At 46.6% G+C, this 20,747-nt stretch overlaps 1 protein-coding gene across 1 annotated transcript in view; it reads left to right on the top strand.

Annotated features, from left to right (window-relative positions):
* Positions 1-2,943, top strand: part of LOC134436043 (engulfment and cell motility protein 1-like) — a 116,751-nt gene extending 113,808 nt beyond the window's left edge. Inside the window, exon 16 of the mRNA XM_063185071.1 lies at positions 2,820-2,943. Within this exon, the coding sequence (XP_063041141.1) occupies positions 2,820-2,943 (124 nt within the window). The remainder of the gene's footprint in view (positions 1-2,819) is intronic.
* The last annotated feature ends 17,804 nt before the right edge of the window (positions 2,944-20,747 follow it).

Raw genomic sequence — 20,747 nt, 5'->3', positions numbered from 1 at the left:
TCTTTGGGGTTTCCAACACTGGAAAGCTCAGCGTTAATGATGCCTCCACATAAGCCATCCTCTGCATCAAAGATGGGTGTGGTGGGGAGGAGAACAAAAAAAAGGAAAGAAATTGAAACTAGGAAGGAACAAAGTCAAACGTGGTCCATTTTTTGCCGGCATCAAAAAGGGAGAAAGGCTAACTTTGTAGTAGTTTTAACAAGATCTTAGGGGAGAACGTGCAGAAAAAAACGTGTAACAGAAAAAAGAAAGGGCAGTGCCAGCTCTCCTCTGCAACCTCCAATCACATTCTCCCCTTGACACACGGCAGGAGAGACTCATTTATTTAAAAATGGGGATTCTTAGAAACAGTTTCTTTTTTTTTTCTTGGGATGGAGATAAGACAGACCAAAGCTCCAGTGGGCATTGCTCTGTTGGCATGGAGGGGTGGGGTGAAGCCATGAAGAGAGAGAGAGAGAGAAGAGAAGAGAAGGAGAGAGAGAGAGAGAGAGAGAGAGAGAAGAGAAGAGAAGAGAAGAGAAGAGAAGAGAAGAGAAGAGAAGAGAGAGAGAGAGAGAGAGAGAGAGAGAGAGAGAGGGAGAGAAGGAGAGAGAATAGAAAAGGGAGACTGTGGCAGTGAGAGGTACAGCAAGAAAAAAGAGGCTGAGAAGACCGCAGGGAGTGCAAAAGAAGAGAGTGAAAGAGAATGGGGAGAAAAGGGAAAGACAAGGGCAGAGAAAAAGAGAGAGAGAAGGGGAGAGAGTGAGAGAGAATCGAGGAGAATCAGGCGACTGGCGAGAAATGCCAATAGAGAAAGAGAGAACGACAATGAAAGAGGGAGAAGAGGAGAGAGAGAGATAGAGGGAAAAAAACAAAGAGAGGAGAGGGGGGAGTGAGATTGCGTGAGGAGAAAGGCCAATACTGTAGAGTAAGAGAGCAGAAAGGTAGAGAGAGAGAGAGAGAGAGAGAGAGACATAGACAGAGAGAGACAGAGACAGAGACAGAGACAGAGAGAGAGAGAGACAGAGAGAGAGAGAGAGAGAGAGAGAGAGAGAGAGAAAGAGAGAGAGAGAGAGAGACATGACGGAGAGAGAAAGAGACAGAGCGAGAGAGAGAGAAAGAGAGAGAGAAAGAGAGAGAGAAAGAGAGAGAGAGAGAGAGAGAGAGAGAGAGAGAGAGAGAGAAAGAGACAGAGAGAGACAGAGAGAGAGATGACGGAGAGAGCAATGGAAGGCAGGGTATTGGCATAGTGCCAACGTGCATTGGTGCCACTTCTCAGCAGGGCACTGTGCTGAGAGTTGGCACCCAGGGCACATGCTACAGAAATGTCAGCACAGCAGCCGTGGGTGTTGATACTGTACAAAAAAATAATCCTGACATTTCTCATGCACACATGCCCGCACGCACACACGCACGCAAATATACCAGTGCATGACAACCCGCCATGACACCAGGGTAAACAGACGCATATTCATTCCAATGTAAACAGCAGCAGATTTTGATTCTCTGTGTTTAGGCGCGTTGTGTTTTTTATTGTTGTCTTTTTTTAATTTGACTTTAATTGATAGGACAGTGTGAGAGGTGGACAGGAAGCGAATTGAAAGAGATACGGCAAGGGGTTGGCAAAGGACCCGGGCCAGGACTCAAACTCGGGTCAGCCGCATGCAATGTTGCCAGAATGGGCTGTTTTCCCGCCCAATTGGGCTGCTTAGGGTGGCCGTGTGCGGGTAAAAATGACATTTAGCAGAAAAACCCGCCCAATTTTTGCTATAGAAATCAATAGAATTGGGCGGGCTTTTGTGCCTCTAGGCGGGTTTTGAGCATTTCTTTGGGTTGGAAATCATCAGCATCATCTGGCAACCCTGGCCGCATGGCAGGCGAGTGCCCTACCGGTTGGTCACGGCAGGGCCAAGGCGCAGTGTGTTGTTGAGGTCAGAAGAGTCAGCAAAAGTTTATTATGGATTTGCAGTCCTAAAGTTTGACGGTCATGGCCTGTTCCTAACCTCCACCTCTTTTGACTCGCACAAGGAGTCTGTCCTTTAGCTGCCAACATAAATCTGTCCATCCAATACATTCTGTGCGTGTGTGTGTCTGTGTGTGTCTGTGTGTGTGTGCGTGTGTGCGTGTGTGCGTGTGTGCGTGCGTTTCTCTGTCTGTGCTGTGTGTGAGAGTGCAATGGGGTCTGGCCTCCAAACAACCTGCGATCCATTTCCCCTTCGAGCACCTCGGACAAGCCCAAGATGGAGAGGGGCAGTGTTGTCAGATTGGGCTGTTTCCCGCCCAATTGGGCTGCTTTGGATGGCCGTGTGCGGGTAAAAATGGCATTTAGCAGGAAACACCCGCCCAATTTTTGCCATAGAAATCAATAGAATTGGGCGGGATTTTGTGCTTCTAGGCGGGTTTTGAGCATTTTTTGGGCTGGAAATCATCAGCATCATCTGGCAACCCTGGCCGCATGGCAGGCGAGTGCCCTACCGGTTGGTCACGGCAGGGCCAAGGCGCAGTGTGTTGTTGAGGTCAGAAGAATCAGCAAAAGTTTATTATGGATTTGCAGTCCTTAAGTTTGACGGTCATGGCCTGTTCCTAACCTCCACCTCTTTTGACTCGCACAAGGAGTCTGTCCTTTAGCTGCCAACATAAATCTGTCCATCCAATACATTCTGTGTGTGTGTGTGTGTGTGTGTGTGTGTGTGTGTGTGTCTGTGTGTGTCTGTGTGTGTGTGCGTGTGTGCGTGTGTGCGTGTGTGCGTGCGTTTCTCTGTCTGTGCTGTGATGTGAGAGTGCAATGGGGTCTGGTCGAGTTGGCCTCCAAACAACCTGCGATCCATTTCCCCTTCCAGCACCTCGGACAAGCCCAAGATGGAGAGGGGGCCCGGACTGGAAGGAGTCTGCAAGGCCGTGCAGGCCACTGAGGCCAGCGTTGAGAAACAATGCCAGCAATCAATATCCAGGTCATTTCACTGACCGGCCGTTTTAAATAAGCTTATAAATATTGCATTGGTCTCTTAACACTTTTTTCCTGCCTTCGGTATTGAGGGGGAAAAGAAAGAGGACTAGTTTGGAAGCTGTCGGCCGTGGGTGGGGTGGAATGAAATTTGTGATGGTGGTTGTAGTGCAGTGTGTGTGTGTGTGTGTGTGTGTGTGTGTGTGTGTGTGTGTGTGTGTGTGTGTGTGTGTGTGTGTGTGTGCGTGTGCGTGTGCGTGTGCGTGTGTGTGTCTCCAAAGAGAGGGGGAGGCAAGGATGAGAGAGAGAGAGAGAGAGAGAGACAGAGAGAGAGAGAGAGAGAGAGAGAGAGAGAGAAAGAGAGAGAGAGAGAGAGAGAGAGAGAGAGAGAGAGAGAGAGAGAGAGAGAGAGAGCGCTTGAATACCAGAGTTGATGAGACATGAATAAAACAACAGTAATTCCGTCCCAGATCCAAATGAGGAAACAAAACCAACTGAGAGGGAAAGCACGGCTTTCTATGAGGAGCCGCCTGGCCCGCGTGGAACTAAATAAAGTGAAGGAATAGAAGATGAACTCCACAAAAAAGTCAGATATAAAGTGATACTGTCCTATTTTTGGAAATAATTGTACACCTCCCCTTGAGTTAAATAATAGGGTTTTATCGTCCTCCTGTACTTTCAACCGTTCTATGAGTATGGCTGTGCACATTTTACCTCCATGCTAGCAGTTAACATTGAGTCCTATGAGACCAGCTGGCGGTTAACTGGTCTTATAGGAGTCAATGTTAACTGCTAGCTTGGAGGTAATATTTGCACTGCCATACTCAGAGAACGGTTTTAAGTACAGGAGAAAGGTCAAACTCAATTTTTTAACTCAAGGGGACGGGTAATATCAGCTGATTTCCAAAAATGGGACAGTATCACTTTAAAATAATTCACAGTATATGTACTGAACCTCCCAAGTTGAGAAAAGTTTATAGGCTTTGGGTCTTAAAGAGAGAGAGATGTGGTGTGTGTCTGTTGGGAGGGACTATTTTGCCCATAAATAAGCGACTGCCTTTCTGGCTGTTTTAACGTTCTGGGGTTTTAAATGCGAAATGATGACTGATGGGATGAACATCTGGGAAACTGGAACGTGGAACCGACAGACAAGGCACGTTTCGATGCCAAGAAGAAACTTAGTCTTTCTTTAGGTTCCATCAAGCACCGAATTTCGGTGTGCAGTCCTTCGGTACCTACTCCTACAGCTTCACTGCAGTATATGTTCTCCTCTTCTTCAGAACCAGCAGTCTCCCTCCCTCCTCTGCCCTCTTCCTTCTCTGCCCTCTTCCTCCCTCCTCCTCCTTTGACATCCTCCTCTGCCATCCTCCTCTACTCTCTTCCTCCTCTGCCCTCCTCCTCCTCCTCTACTCTCTTCCTCCTCTGCCCTCCTCCTCCTCCTCTACTCTCTTCCTCCTCTGCCCTCCTCTTCCTCCTCAGCCCTCTTCCTCCTCTACCTATCTTCCTCCTCTGCCCTTCTTCCTTCTCCTCTGCCCTCCTCCTGCTCTGCCCTTCCTCCTCCTCCTCTGCCCTCTTCCTCCTCCTCTTGTAAACCTCCACTCCAGTCAATGTTCTCCCCTGACCTAGCATACTGTATTCTCTCTCTGGGAGTGCAAGGATGGCCACCCTAATACAACTCCCATTGCAACTTACTACCCCACTATAACTCTGGCGTTTGCCCTTATTAAAATGCAATATAGTGTACATAGTCTCTTAAACAAGAGGAAGGCTGTTAAATGAAACATTTTTTGCCAATAAAATACATTGATGCAGACAAAGCATTACTCCTAGCCATGCGGTTAAACGGTTAGCAATGCTGGTGTAGTTAAACCATGTCGTGAATCACTGAAGTACAGGCTGTAAAAGGTATTTTTTTCCCCTTCCGGGACCTTCTTTTAAGGGCTGCAGAGCCTTTAAAGAACATTAAGATGGACAGGGCAGATAACTTTAATCTCATTTCTCTTCCGTGCACAGTTTAAGACTTAGGTAGGTAGTCAGATTTTTCTGCCAGAGTAAAACTTCATGCTATTACTGTGTGATCATTACATAATAAAAAGTGTCAGAAAATGTTCATGGGCTACATATTTGAAGAAAAGAGAAAAGAGGCAGAATGCAAAATAGATCCTTTTTAAATTATGAAATTCATTTTCATGCAAGTGAAATTAACCGACGATCCATTGCAGACACTGGAGAGAGGAACACAGCTGTAGGCGCCTGCACCTGTCTCTGTGTGTGTGTGCAGGCATGCACATGTGTATAAAATGCCTCTGTTAACCTGCATGATTCTGCAGACAGCCTTTCCAAAGGCCCTTCTATACTCAGTTGTGACTGGAGCTCAGAGGCCCTTGAAGGTAATTGCATTGATTTTACTCTAGGACACAACACATACACACACATACTTGACAGGTAGAGACGATCAGACAGAGGTGCTGAGGGGTAGATATCAAAGTCTCCTCCTCCTCCTCCTCCTCCTCATAATCATGAGAGATGATGGCAGAGGGTGTAAGCTAGGTGTTTATAATAATTATAGTACAACTGTCACCTCCACACATCCAGCTATAGCTAGGACATCTTCGCTACCCATCCCATCTGTTCCAACCATCAAACACACACAATTCATCATACTCATGTAACGGAGGCGAACTAGCAGAGTTGGCGTGGAACGTTAGTAAACCTCCCTACGATAGCCTCATACAGTGTCGTGCCGTTGGGCCGAGAGACTAGTCTCTTGGCCCAGCGGTATCGTATTGTGTCTCCCATTGCCAGACCGTTGTAATTGACGAGATTGCACGTTCGATCCCCGAGGGGGGTGAACAGGTACAAGATGAACTCAGTCACACTCATACCCATGAAACAGTCAATGCAGACACTGTGTAAGTTGCGCATCTTATCCCTGTGACCTCTCCGCCATTCCATTCCCCAACATAACTTTGGGTGTGAGTAAACAAAATATAAATTTAGGGTAGAAAAAAACAAACTCTCGATGCTTAAATACGGTTTACTTAAACCCACCATGTGAGTAGACGCATTTCGGCCCTCAAGCCAGAGTTGTCATCCTGCATTATTCTATCCTAAAAATTTGTCTAGCAGCACATTATGCAGCACAGACTATTTGACTGACAGAGACGGAGATCAGAATAACACAACAGCCAGGCATGTGGGGAAACAAATAAATACTGGCTTATTTTAATGTCACTCTCTGAGGACAGGGAACAACTTTCATCTCCCCGACAATGACAAAACACATGCAACATTTCTGCTGACAAAGATGACATTATCAGCAGACAAACACAAATACACAAGAAGAACACAAAAGACAAAAAAATGATTTTGCTTTTGGCAGTCTAATGAATGCGGTCTCTGCTCCCTATAACCTTCAACAACACATAAAAACAAAACAAAGAGGTGAAGGGTGTGTGTGTGTGTGTGTGTGTGTGTGTGTGTGTGCGTGTGTGTGTGTATGCGATGGGCCAAATGCCTCCTCGTATCCCATCCCATATCTGTCAAGAATGTGGCCCAGAGGAGGGGAGCAGCGGAAAAAATAAAGTGTGTGTGTGTGTGTGTGCGTGTGTGTGTGTATGTGTGTGTGTGTGTGTGTGTGTGTGTGTGTGTGTGTGTGTGCGTGTGTGTGTGTGTGTGTGCATGTGCATGTGTGCGTGTGTGTGTGTGCATGTGCATGTGCATGTGCATGTGCATGTGCGTGTGCGTGCATATATGTGTGTATGTGTGCGTGTGTGCGTGTATGTGTGCGTGTGTGTGTGTGATTATTTATGTGTGTGTGTGCGTGTGTGTGCGTGTATGTGCGTGTGTGTGTGTGCATGTGTGTGTGTGCATGTGTGTGTGTGCATGTGTGTGCGCATGTGTGCGTGTGTGTGTGTGTGCAGAGTGAGAGGCTCACAGTAGGCGCGTGATGGGGGGATTGGGACGCGGTTCTCATTAACTAAAGATCAGCAGATCCCAACAGGCCACCTAAACCGAGCCCACCTCATTCACCCTCCCTCCATCCTTCTCCCTGCCCTCCTCTCTCCTCTCTTGCTCCATCCTTTCCTCCCTCTCCCTCTCCCTGACACAAGGACGGTAGCATACCATCTGCATAATCATTGCAAATCATCTATTAATATGCACAACACCCCTCTCCTCTCTCCTCTCTCCTCTCCTCTCCACTCCACTCCACTCGTCATCCCCCTCTCCTGTCCTCTCCTTTCCCTTCCTTTCACCCCCCTTTCCTTTGCTCTCTTCTCCTCTTCCTTTATCCCCCTCTTCTCATCACCCTCCACTCTTCTCCTCTCTGTCAAGCTCACCTCCTCCCTTCTCACCCTACTCCCCATCCTACTCCCCATCCTCCTCCTCTCCTCTCCTCTCCTCTGTTCCCTCATCACCTTACTCCACTCTCCTCTCCTCTCCTCTGTTCTCTTCTGGTCACCTCTCTCCACTCTGTTCCCATGCACCAGGTATCCTTCTCCTCCTCCTCCTCACATGGTTCCACTCCCCTTCTCCCCACACCCTTTATCTTCCATGTTCTCTCCTCCTCACTCCTCCATCTCCTTACCACCCTCCTCCTGTCTCTCTCCCTCTCTCTCCTTCTCCTCCACCCTCCTTTCCTCTCTATTCATTCTCTCCTTGCAACCCCCCCATCTCCTCTTCTTTCCTCCGTGCTGTTCCACCACTCTCCTCCCCTCCTCAGCTTGCCTCCACATATGTGCATGTGAGCATTTGCCAAAGTGCTCTGACTTTAAAGGGACACTGTGCAGGAAATGGTCAAAAAAGGTACTGCAACTATGCTGCTCATTGAAACTGGGCTGCCTATTGTCAAATTTGATCTTTACATGAAAGTTTACTAAGTAATAAACAAATAATTTCTAATATGGTCCAAGTACTGTCATTTTTTCAGCTAAAAATGGCTACTTTTGGAAATTCAAAATGGCGGACCATGGAGAAGATCCCCCTTTTAATGTATGAAAAGTAAAATTTTTCCATTCATAATGAATACTTACAATTTGATGCTGGTGGTAAGTATTCATGAAAAAGGTAACATTAGTGAATGGGTAGCATGAATTCTGGAAATAAACAACTAAAAATCTCACACAGTGTGCCTTTAAGCAAAGAGCACCTTCAGACTATGAAAAGGTTGCTGCATGTCAGAATCTTAATTAAAAGCTGCTATAGGTGAGAATTGTTATGGAAAGCAATCACCATGTTCTGACATGTCGGATACGTGGACTGAAATACTGATTACACGGAAAACGGACAGTGCATCAATAATTATGCCGGCTATTTCCCAGATTTGAAAATAAGTAATATGGGTAACACTTTAGAATAATGGATGCAAAAAAGCATTATAAAGACTTAATAAATAATTAACTATTGATGAACAAAACATTAACAAACGTTTGTAAATGACTAGGAAATGTAAACAAATGCTTGTAAATGACTAGGAAATGCTATGTTAATATTTTATATTTATCAAACATTTACAAGTTGCTTGTAAATGAATAAAATACTCTGTTATAAGGTGTGTACAATCTTGCATATATCATTTGTAGATATTTTATAAAGCATTAATAAAGCTTAGTTAATAATAAAAACATTTGTTAATGTTTTATTCATCATTAGTTAATTATTTACTGAGTCTTTACTAAGGAACATTATTATAAAGTGTTACGAATACAAATGTATAAATGGGTCAGAAGAAAAGTGTCTGATCCAATTGATCTGGCTGCACTGAAATGTTGATTAACTGTTTATCATTTTTCATTTGCCTTCACAGCATTTTAAATGTGCAACTTGAGTGTCCGTTTTGTGCCACACACATGGGTGCTGTTGGGGGAGGGTGTTTCTAAGATTCTAAGGGCCCAAGCACTGACAGCACTGACAGGGGCCATTAAGGGGGCCCAAAATTCAAATCTTTCATGGGCCCCAAAATTTCTGGCAGCGCCCCTGGCCTACCGTACGTCTAGGTTCAAACATGCTAAGAGTGCATTATAATAGGTAGGACAACGGTATGATGCAACTACCCTCAGTGAAGAATAGGCATAAAGAAGTGTTTCTTTTAGTTTTAGCAAAATCAAGTCCACCAGTGTGGGGTGATCCTTCTTGTTTACTGTGGATTACTGATGACTGCACTTCACCAGCACCTGGAACTTGTGCATAGGAGTTTCAGACCATAGTGCTTTTGAGTTTTGAGTGTATTTTAGCTGTGAGGTAAGTGGTGCATTTTTAGTCTTGTGTGCTGCTCCCTTGTCAGATGAGGTCGGTGGGAACATGGCAACTGGCCTGACAGATGCTCCCCGGGATGTCTGCACACACACATAACTACATAACTACACACACACACGCGCGCGCGCACACACACACACACGCACGCACGCACGTACGCACACACACACACACATGTGCACACGCGCACACACACACACGTGCACGCGCGCACACACACACACACGTGCACGCGCGCACACACACACACACACCGTCCAGAATGAGGACAGGAAAAGGGCATCGTGTCTGACAGCCTCTTCATATTCAGCTGAGCTCCAGGCTCACTCTCAGCCAAGTCTCACTCCTTCTCTCTCCCCTCTCTCCCTATTCTGCCTCTCTTTCTTCACTTTTCTCATCCTCCCCCCATCCCTCAAGTCCCACCCCTGCCCTCTCCTCTACCTTTCTTCACCTCCATCAACACCTCTCATCCTCCCCCTTTCCCCTCAAGTCTCACTCCTCCTCTCTCCCTATTCTACCTCTCTTTCTTCCCTTTTCTCATCCTCCCCCATCTCTCAAGTCCCACCCCTGCTGCCCTCTCTCCTCTACCTATCTACGTCTTTCTTCCCTTTTCTCATCCTCCCCCCATCCCTCAAGTCCCACGGGTCCCTGCCCTCTCTCCTCTACCTATTCTACCTCTTTCTTTCTTCACCTCCTTCATCACCTTTCTCATCCTCCCCTTTCCCCTCAAGTCTCACTCCTCCCCTCCCCTCCCCTCTCCTTACCCTCCCCGCCTTTCTTCACCTCCTTCAACTACACCTTTTGTCATCCTCCCTTCTTCACCTCTTTCTCCTCCTCCCTTTACTTCTTCCTCTTCCCCTCTGCCCTGACCATCTTAATCTCCTCCTCCATTGCTACCTTCGCCTTTTTCAGCCTCAATTCACTTCACATTCGTCTGCTATTTTCCACATTTGGGATGCAAATTATCGATTAATTCATTAATCACTAGTTGATAGCCTTATCGATCGACTTACGATTAATTGATAAGCGGCGCTTTCCCCCCCGAAATCTCAATGTTTCTCGAAAAAAAACTACTCAATCTAAAAATTTTAATTAAAAATTGAGATAAAATAACACATTTAAATTAATTCAATTTCAATTCTTTAATCCAAAGGTGATTTAAATATTCCCACTATTCACACCCCTCTTCACACGCTCATTTCACCTGGGTCTCTTGTCAGTCGATTAATTGCGATTAATGCTTTTTTTAATCGATTAATCGTTTGCATCCCTATTCCACATCCCTTCTTCCCTCCTTCTCCACTGCTTCTCCACCTCCAACCATTTCAATCATGCTTTCATTTCTCCCTCTGCTTGCCTCCTTCCACCCACATTCTACCTTTTCATGATTCTTTCTCTCTCTCTCTCTCTCTCTCTCTCTCTCTCTCTCTCTCTCTCTCTCTCTGTCTCTCTCTCTCTCTGTCTGTCTCTCTCTCTCTGTCTGTCTCTCTCTCTCTCTCTCTCTGTCTCCTTCTCCCTCTTAGACCCCATCCATTTCATCTTCCCTTCCTTTCCACTGACCTAATAAATAAAGTTTTTTGTCCAATGCCAGCTGCCATCCTCCAAAACTTCCCAAGACAAGATTACACGATGCACCTTAGGGGGCAAATAAGGGCCAGATCTGAAACAAGGGCCACATCAGAAAAGAAAACTAGTCTCTAAAGACAAAGTTTGCAGGTTCGAGCCAAGCTCTGTCCGACTCCATCGCTGTGTCCTTGAGCAAGATACTTGCTCCTGATGGCAGGGTGGTACCCTGTGTGGCAGCCACTGCCACCGGTGTGTGAATGTGAGTGTGAATGGGTGAATGTGAGGCATAAAATGTAAAGTGCTTTGAGTGCTCGAAGGAGTGGAAAGGTGCTTATTTAAATGCAGTCCATTTAGTCCATTTAACTACAGCTGTAAGAAGGCGGGGACAGGGGACAGGGGACAGTAGTGGGGACAGGGGACAGGGGAGAGGGGACAGGGGGAGAGAGGACAGGGGACAGGGGAGAGGGGAGAGGGGACAGGAGACAGGAGACAGGAGACAGGAGACAGGAGACAGGAGACAGGGGACAGGAGACAGGAGACAGGGGACAGGAGACAGGAGACAGGGGACAGGAGACAGGACACAGGACACAGGGGACAGGGGACAGTAGTGGGGACAGGGGACAGGACACAGGACACAGGAGACAGGAGACAGGAGACAGGACACAGGAGACAGGGGACAGGGGACAGGGGACAGGAGACAGGAGACAGGAGACAGGGGACAGGAGACAGGACACAGGACACAGGGGACAGGGGACAGGGGACAGGAGACAGGAGACAGGAGACAGGACACAGGGGACAGGGGAGAGGGGACAGGACACAGGACACAGGACACAGGACACAGGACACAGGAGACAGGAGACAGGAGACAGGAGACAGGAGACAGGAGACAGGACACAGGGGACAGGGGAGAGGGGACAGTAGTGGGGACAGGACACAGGACACAGGACACAGGACACAGGACACAGGAGACAGGAGACAGGAGACAGGGGACAGGGGACAGGGGACAGGGGACAGGACACAGGACACAGGAGACAGGAGACAGGAGACAGGGGACAGGGGACAGGGGAGAGGGGACAGGACACAGGACACAGGAGACAGGAGACAGGAGACAGGGGAGAGGGGACAGGAGACAGGAGACAGGGGAGAGGGGACAGTAGTGGGGGCAGGGGACAGGGGAGAGGGGACAGTAGTGGGGACAGGGGACAGGGGAGAGGAGAGAGGACACAGGAGAGAGGACACAGGACACAGGACACCTGACTTCAGACCCATCCTGCATGAAAGCACCATTCCCACTGTACACAGTCTGAGTGACAGCCCTGTGCCTGTCATGAGTCGAAGTCATGTACAGTACGTACGCACACACACGGATACACACTACTCAAACAGCAACACACAGGCACACACACAGACACACTAGTCCACATGTATTCAAGTGTGTATCACTCAGACGGAACACACAGACACACACACGCACTACACGCGCGCACGCACGCACGCACGCACGCACGCACGCACGCACGCACGCACACAGACACGCACTACACACACGCACTACACACATGCACGCACACACGCACGCGCACGCACGTGGGCCATTAACAAAAAGGTGACATTAAAGGCTGCAAATGTTGTAAGGGCGAGAGAAGGGGACGAGGGCATGCATAAAGGGGCCTTTTCATCATTAATTGATGAACTCCAGTGCAATTATAAAAATATAATGACTGCTTTTACACTCACCACAGGAGCCAGGGAAAGAAAAGAGGAAGGGCAAAAAAAGGAGAGAGAGAGAGAGAGAGAGAGAGAGAGAGAGAGAGAGAGAGAGAGAGAGAGAGAGAGAGAGAGAGAGAAAGAGGAGTGAGAGGTGAAAGTGTGAGAGTGTGAGACTGAGTGAGAGAGAGTGAGAGTGAGAGTGAGAGAGAGTGAGAGAGAGAGTGAGAGAGAGAGTGAGAGAGAGAGAGAGAGCGAGAGAGAGAGAGAGAGAGAGAGAGAGAGAGAGAGAGATGGGTTTGTGTGATAGAGACAGAGTGAGAGTAAGATTGTGTTTGTATGTGTGTGAGAGAGAGAGAGGAAGAGAAAGATGATTCCCATTTCTTACACTAAATTACATGAAAAACGGACTACGTGTCAGCTGGCAGGATGTAAAACATGGTAGATATTGGACATCACCGGCGGCCACTAGAGTCCAATAGTCATGATCAGCATACACACTAGGGCTGTGACGATACACTCAACTCACGATTCGGTTCGTTTCGCGATTTTTGACCTACGGTTCGATACACCCCACGATTTCTGACATGTCTCTCCATTGAAGCTTGGAAACACATCAAATCATAAGGTTGTTTGCTGGACTAATGGGTAACAAAACTTTGAAAGGGTGTATCACGATACCGCCTCCTTGTATCACGATACAGTATCGTGACTCTGTGTATCACGATTTCTCGATTCGATACAATATCGTTACAGCCCTAATACACACAGTCACATCATGACCACCTGTGCTCCAATGCTACCGTAAGGGGAATAAGGAAAATACTGTAACACCATGTCTTCAGAAACTGTCATGCTCTCCCCATTGTTTTGGGGGTAGGTAGCGTACATATTGAGAGGGACAGGTGTGAACTTTTGGTCAATTAAGAGACTTTGTGAGGGGATAGTGTGGGAGTATGAGTGGGGAGTGGGTATCGTGTATGTATTTGTGTGCAGTGTGTGTGAACAGAGTGCATGTGCAGTGTGCAGTATGTGTGTGCAGTGTGTGTGTGTGTGTGTGTGTGTGCGTGTGTGTGCGCGCGCGTGTGCGTGTGTGTGCGCGCGCGCGCGTGTGTGTGCGTGTGCGCGCGCGTGTGTGCGTGTGTGTGCGTGTGTGTGTGTGTGTGTGTGTGTGTGTGTGTGCGTGCGTGTGTGTGTGCATGTAGTGTGAGTGCAGTGTTCGTGTGTGTGTGTGTGTGTGTGTGTGTGTGTGCAGTGTGTGTGTGTGCGTGTGTGCGCGTGTGTGCGTGTGTGCAGTGTGTGTGTGTGTGTGTGTGTGTGTGTGTGTGCATGTATCGTTCGTGCAGTGTTCGTGTGTGTGAGTGCGCGCGTTTGTGTGAGTGTAGTGTGTGTGCAGCGTGTGTGTGCGTGTAGTGTGTGTGCAGTGTGTGTTTGTGTGTAGTGCGTGTAGTGTGTGTGTGCAGTGTGCATGTGTGCAGTGTGCGTGTAGTGTGTGTGTGCAGTGTGCATGTGTGCAGTGTGCGTGTAGTGTGTGTGTGCGTGTAGTGCGTGTGTGCAGTGTGCAGCGTGTGTGTGCGCGTATGGTGCGTGTGTGCGTTTCAACAGGACACTTACGCAGCTCTCCGACTTTGAGGATCTCACAGAGCATCTTGGTCAGCTCGATGCTGCTGCGGCCGAACGGACACTCGTGCTTATCCTCCCTGCTACTGTTCTCCAGCACAATCTGTTACAAACACACACACACACACGTACGCACATAATAAACATTATGAATAATCAGCATCAATAATCACATCATTTATAAAACAGCTCTCAAACACCAGCAGCCCTCATGCAGCCCCATACTGTATTCAACTTAAGGGTTAGTTACAACAACATGTATTAAAGGACCAGGGGTCCGTTTCTCGAAAGCGTCTTTGCTATCGTCGTAAGCAAAGTCCTTCGTACGAGCGACTCAACTCTCTCTCGACAGCGACACTCACCACTAAATCCAAGGGAACGGTAAGACGGTTTTAATGGAACAGTCCACTGTGTTTCAATAATAAAGTATGTTCTTCCCTGACCTGAGATGAGTTCCTCTGGACCTGCCTAGTCTTCGGACGCGCCCCCAGTCAGCAGCGCGCGCTGCGCAAACTCGTTAGCATTAGCTTGGCTCAGCTTTGTGGATGGACGCAAAAGGTGCCTTAAGTTAGAAGTGACCAAATCCTTCCATGTGTTCCCTATTAAATCTCCCCTGCATGACTAGTAAACCGATCACAAAGTTGTTGCACAAAATGAAACCTGGCGATTTCCTACTAGATAAAGAAATGGCACTGTAATGAAAGGCGTAGTAATACATTTGGAGCACTTCGACTTCGACGCATTAATATCTTCACTCCTAGTTCCCCCCTTTCCCCCTCCCCTCTCCCCTCCCCAAAGCCTCCTCGTGAGCCACTCACTTCCGTCAATACAACCAACCTGGCCGTACACCCTAGCCAGCTGATAGCAATGAGCATCCAGGGACAGTGACATTTTAGTGTTGGTGCTGAACAAACAACCATGCCAAGAAAATGTTGTTTGCGAGGTTGCGGCAACAAGTGGAGAACGTACACTCCAATAATGTTCCATAGGATCCCCAAGACCACAAACGGCGGAAGGTTTGGTTTACAGAGCATGGACCCAGCAACACCACCGGAGGTCTGGAAGAGCTAGCAGTTTGCTCTGAACAATTTGCCGACAACGACTGAAGGATGCGGCAACACAATCGGAGCAGCGAATACGGATACAGTCGAGTGGAACACAGAATATTGTAAGTGTTTTGTTTTTTAACATTGTATTGCTTGGTCTGGCAGTGGCAACCACCAAAAATACTCCACCACCATGGCTACATTAGCCGAACACAACCTGAATGTTGATACAATTCGCCGGATAGCACAAAATGGGCTATTACAAAACCGGTGCCCTACAGAGACTTGCAAATATAGACGTAACTGATTGAATGACATGAAAAGTGAGCTAACGCTATCACAATGTAACTTAGTTGTGGTGGGTTTTGTTAGTGCTTGTCTAACAGTTTGTTTTTGTGGTGGAGTCTGAAGGCAAGCTCCTCGCGTTATAAGCCCAGTGCTTGTCTGTTTATGTTTTGTCCACGGAGTCGTCACTGGAAGAAGGGTTCTATTTGCCGTTTCAAGCTAGGGTATTACATCGAATACGGATACAGAGGAGTGAATCACAGATTATTGTTCACCACTCCAGCTATCATTTTCATATAATGACCAAACAGCAGGCAGCGCGGACATAATTCTTCTATAGGCCTACAGTAGTCTAGGTTTGTGAGGCAGTGCCTACTAGATTGTTCGGTTTATTTTATGGTTTATTATGATTTACTTTATTTATGTGAAAACCACAGATCTACTGTAGTGGGAGCCATACCATTGAACAGAATTGTATGATGTTCATTCTAGCTAGAACTATTAGATAATGTTTGGACTCCTGGTGGGGCATCGGTAGGGCCATCCTGAATGTGAATTGATTGAGTACAGGTGGCAGGTGAGGCGTAAAGAGTTAATTCTGCATGTTTATGTAAATAAGTAATATAATCCGCTAACCTATCTGAACCATCAATTTCTGAACAGGTCAGTTTGATGAAGAACACCAGGACCTGCTCGAAGCAGAGGACGCCTATACGGAGGGTCCTCTTCATTCAACCCCCCAGAAACAGACATCTGTGAAACTGGCTCCCACATGGACCAAGCCACTGGTACGCTGAAGTATATTCAAGGTTGATAGAGGGCATAGTAATTGAACTGTGGCCTGTATTTACTTGATCTTTCTTGTGTGTAGGAGAGGGCGTCTTCATCCACCACCATGGCCACCCATAGTCCAAGAAGTCTTCACTATGAGGTGAGTGGCCTATTTTAGCTGCATCTGAACTGGATAGACTGATGTGACGGGTCAACTTGGCATATTTACACACTATTATGGCCTTTAGCGGTACAGTCGCCAGTGATTATCCTGACGTTTGTATTTTTAAAACAAACAAAAACAAGTACAGATCATAATCAATATGTTATCTTCCTAGCCACGATATTAATTCATATTTTTTATTCTCATTCCTGTACACCAGGATCCACACCTCACTGGAGCTACTGCGATGGACAAGTGCCACCTGCCATTGTTGTTGGACGCAAGCATGACCTCTGAGACCGGTACCATTCATGCATATAACAAATAATAAATAAGTTAACTTATTATTATGAGCAGATACTATACACAGAAACTCTTTACTCTTCCACATCATGGTAAACCACACTGTGTATTGTGTTACAGATTATTCATGGTAGACCATTGTACAAAAAAGAGGGTGGGGGCTGGGGGTTAATGGCCAAAGGCCTCAGTGAACATATGTGATTTTAGTACCTTTTCCATCAAAACCAATCTGGGCCGTGGCATAGGCAGACTGTTTCAGAACATGTGGACAGAAATACAGAAAGCCCTGTGACCTATCGTGCCATGCATGTGCCTCTACTCTTATGTTGTCAGGAGCTGCTCAGGTGATGGATGTCCGTCTTGCCCCACATCGCTGGGGTCCACCGCTGGGAGGACGTTGGCATCGAATACAAGTGCTTCCACCAAGAGCTGTCTGCAAAGACGACTTGACCCCTCCGACAGACCATCGCATATGCTCGTACCTCAACTGCCTGTCAATATTGCAATAGTACAGAAGCCTAGCAAAGAGGAGGCTGAGAAGTCACAGAACTCAAGGTTTCGTGGTCCACCAAAAAAAGAATAACTCTGTTGCAGCAGTCATAAAAACAGGGTTAGATGTGGTGTGGGGGACACATCAGTTGTGTTACTTTGAATCACACATTGTTTTGCAACCAATTGTATTATTATTGCACTTGTTTTTTATTTTTGTAAATAAATATCACTTGTGCCATTGACATGGTAGTTTGTTTTCTGGTGCATCACGATTTCTGAAAGTTGTAAGTATTGCGGAGTGTAGAAAATGCATGTACATTCTTTTAGTCTATTGTCGTATTGTGGGCAATCTGTTTTACATACTGCCACAATTGTATTTATTGATCGATGTAACACTTCAATTAGATTTAAACCAATCTTACAGCCCTCACGTTTTCCTGGAGACATGCCATTACACCAGGGGACATGGAGTCCTGTAAAATTAGCTTTGCAGGTCACTGACAAGAATTTGCCTGTCCAAATGGTAAGAAACACACTCCACAAATTTGTAGGTTATGAAGGCCCAATGTTCAAATGCACATCAGCGGCTTGTCAAGCTAATTTCGCAGTGCTCCGCTTGTGCCTCCTGGTATAAAGGAAATGCCGACCCTGCATGTAAGTAGTAAACCCTCATGTGACTCTTGCACACCTTGGGTCTTTCTCAAAACCTAGGACAGTGTCCTCTAAGTGTATCAGCCTAATTAGTCACACCCAGTGATTGGATATTCTGTAGAGTTCACCAAAAAGTATCATATCACTGGGCGTGACTAATTAGGCTGATACACTTGGAAGGACTGTCCTAGGTTTTGAGAAAGACCCCTTGTGTACAGGGATGTCTCCTGGGATCACCGTGCTGAGTGAGAGTGTAAAGAGCATACATGTTGCATGAAAACAGAATCCACTCAATAGGGTAAAGAATAACAGTATAACTTTAATATTTACATATGTCTATTGATAGATAACTGTTATATACAGTTGCACCACTTTTGCAAGTGTGTTAGGCGCTGGTGGTTGATTATCAACCTATATGTCCTACATAGCCTCTTGTACTTCTTGGAAGCCCACATAATCATCAGAAGACGGATACAGCCCTCTGATAGACCTGACCACACATGATGGTAATGGTCTCCGCTGTTCTCTGCCCAAGGTTTCGCCCTGCAGGCCCAACTCCAACACGATGCGGTAGCAAACCAACCTCTTCTGACTGAGAAAATAGAGATGTGTTGTATAATCAGTTAAAAAAACACATAGGAATATGATAGCATTATTGGGGGTTTTCAGAGATTATCATGCAGAACAAGAATCCTATAGTAACCTTATGAGGATATTTTACTATAGCCCTAAAACAAAGAATATCACAGAAATAGCTTTCATATTTGGTAGTTTTGGTAATGTTTTGTAGTATCTTTACAAAATAGGCTTCTAATCAAATTCCAATATGAATGAATTCTAATAGTGCCATATCATCACAGAAATCACAGAGTAGGCCTATACAATAGTCTTGGTGCTTTTTCGGAAGGGACATTATTGGGCCAGTCAACCATTCAAATTTCAGTTTGGCTGGTAGAAAAGTAAAGACCAATTTATTAGGGTAGCCACTTGACCCGCCATCTGAGTGAATGTTTACTCGCCCTTTTGGCAGGCGATAGAAGTTACTTTAGACCCCAGATTATGAGAATGGTTTCAAAGCACTTACTCTGAGGACAGCTGGCCATCAGGTCCACTCGGTGTCGGTCGTTTCTTCCAGTTTACTTTCCCTTCGGAAGAAAAACTCCACGACAGCTGGGTGACCGCCACTGCTACAAACGCCTGTTCCTGGCGGACAGCTTCTCTCTCCCGGGCTCTTTGGACCAGCTGCTCCGGTGAAAACACTGGCTCAAATAAATACGGCTCTGGCTCGTTTGTGAGCCAGTCTTCAGCGTCTATACTCAGAGTCCATTGTTGCTCCACGTTCTCCACTTGTTGCCGCAACCTCGCAAACAACATCTTCTTGGCATGATTGTTTGTTCACCACCAACACTAAAATGTCACTGTCCCTGGATGCTCATTGCTATCAGCTGGCTAGGGTGTACGGCCAGGTTGGTTGTATTGACGGAAGTGAGTGGCTCACGAGGAGGCTTTGGGGAGGGGAGGGGGGAGGGGAAAGGGGGGAACTAGGAGTGAAGATATTAATGCGTCGAAGTCGAAGTGCTCCAAATGTATTACTACGCCTTTCATTACAGTGCCATTTCTTTATCTAGTAGGAAATCGCCAGGTTTCATTTTGTGCAACAACTTTGTGATCGGTTTACTAGTCATGCAGGGGAGATTTAATAGGGAACACATGGAAGGATTTGGTCACTTCTAACTTAAGGCACCTTTTGCGTCCATCCACAAAGCTGAGCCAAGCTAATGCTAACGAGTTTGCGCAGCGCGCGCTGCTGACTGGGGGCGCGTCCGAAGACTAGGCAGGTCCAGAGGAACTCATCTCAGGTCAGGGAAGAACATACTTTATTATTGAAACACGGTGGACTGTTCCTTTAAGACGGTCTTAAGACGGTTAGCAACAACAAGAATCGAGAAACGGACCCCTGTTCAGTCAATTTCAATATGCTGTTGTATTGCTCACGCTACCCTTGACTTGTCAGTACCCTGTGATGCCACATTTTTCGGCTAAGCCCTTTCCGAGATATGAGTTATTCTAATGGGGGCAGCGTTTGCTTACATTTTTTTTTTTAAATGAATATAGGCCTACTCCAAATATTTTCCCAAAAGGTACTGCTGTTTGCTAGTTGTCTGCTGATGTTGTATAACCTTTCGGATGTTTTTGGGAATAAATAAAAATGTTTTTTTGAAATGTAAACAAAGCGCTGCCCCCATTACAATTACCAAGATCTCGGAAAAGGCTGAAGAAGAAGAAAAAAAAACCTCAGGTACTGACAAGTCCAGGGTAGTGTGAGCATTACAACCGCATGTTGAAATTGACTGAACTGTCCTTTAAGTGACAAAACTTATTGCAAGGGCTGTATACTGTATCTAGTGGGAAAATATAGATATTCCGGGAAACCTGATTAAAAAAACGTTTCCTGCCTCAGGCGTGCACACACACAGGCACATATTACGCACACAAATGCAGAACACAGCAGAAGCGGCACAAAGAGATAGCCTGCTGTTTCACCCTTGCCCTCTCTAATCGGGTTAATCATGCCCCGAATACACACTACGCCACCCCATTCACATGGCCGGGCGCCCAGCAGGGTACATTAGCGCAGTGTGCATTTGGAGGGTGACCAATGCCAACAAGACCTAAATGGGATTAAATTCTTAATACTTTTATACTACATCTCTCTCTGGCTCCGTCTTGCACTCGCCCTCTCTCACTCTCACGCTGTACTTTTAATACTTTGATACATCTCTCTCTATCGCATTCGCTCGCTCTCTCTCTCTCTCTCTCTCTCTCTCTCTCTCTCTCTCTCTCTCTCTCTCTCCTCTCTCTCTCTCTCTCTCTCTCTCTCTCTCTCTCTCTCTCTCTCTCTCTCTCTCTCTCTCCTCTCTCTCTCTCTCTCTCTCTCTCTCTCTCTCTCTCTATCGCATTATCT

The sequence above is a fragment of the Engraulis encrasicolus genome, chromosome 20, assembly GCF_034702125.1.
Source record: "Engraulis encrasicolus isolate BLACKSEA-1 chromosome 20, IST_EnEncr_1.0, whole genome shotgun sequence".
Lineage (NCBI taxonomy): Eukaryota > Metazoa > Chordata > Actinopteri > Clupeiformes > Engraulidae > Engraulis > Engraulis encrasicolus.
Note: the sequence above shows the minus strand (reverse complement) of the source record. Positions and strands in the feature narration are given on the sequence as shown.